We start from the raw sequence: 231 nt of genomic DNA, 5'->3' as shown, positions 1-231 counted from the left end.
GCCTGCTGGGTGCTGGGGCTGGCTCGCTGCCGGCTGACCCCCTCCTGCTCTTCCCAGATCAAGGTGATGCACAAGCAGCTCCTACTCTTCCACAACGCTATCTCTGCCTACTTCGCTGGGAATCAGCAGCAGTTGGAGCAGACCCTCAAGCAGTTCAACATCAAGCTGAAGACCCCTGGTGCTGAGAAGCCCTCCTGGCTGGAGGAGCAGTGAGCCCCCCCCTGCCGCCCG

General features: G+C 62.3%; 1 protein-coding gene across 2 annotated transcripts in view; it reads left to right on the top strand.

Annotated features, from left to right (window-relative positions):
• ARFIP2 (ADP-ribosylation factor interacting protein 2) overlaps positions 1-230 on the top strand; it is a 5596-nt gene extending 5366 nt beyond the window's left edge. For both annotated transcript variants that reach the window (XM_009702163.1, XM_009702162.1), the window contains exon 8: positions 58-230. In XM_009702163.1, coding sequence (XP_009700465.1) covers positions 58-213 — 156 coding nt within the window. In that variant the 3' untranslated portion in view covers positions 214-230. The remainder of the gene's footprint in view (positions 1-57) is intronic.
• The last annotated feature ends 1 nt before the right edge of the window (position 231 follows it).

The sequence above is a fragment of the Cariama cristata genome, unplaced genomic scaffold (genome assembly GCF_000690535.1).
Source record: "Cariama cristata isolate BGI_N322 unplaced genomic scaffold, ASM69053v1 scaffold26416, whole genome shotgun sequence".
Taxonomy (NCBI): domain Eukaryota; kingdom Metazoa; phylum Chordata; class Aves; order Cariamiformes; family Cariamidae; genus Cariama; species Cariama cristata.
The sequence above is the reverse complement of the archived record's forward strand: the minus strand, read 5'-3'. Positions and strand labels throughout refer to the sequence as shown.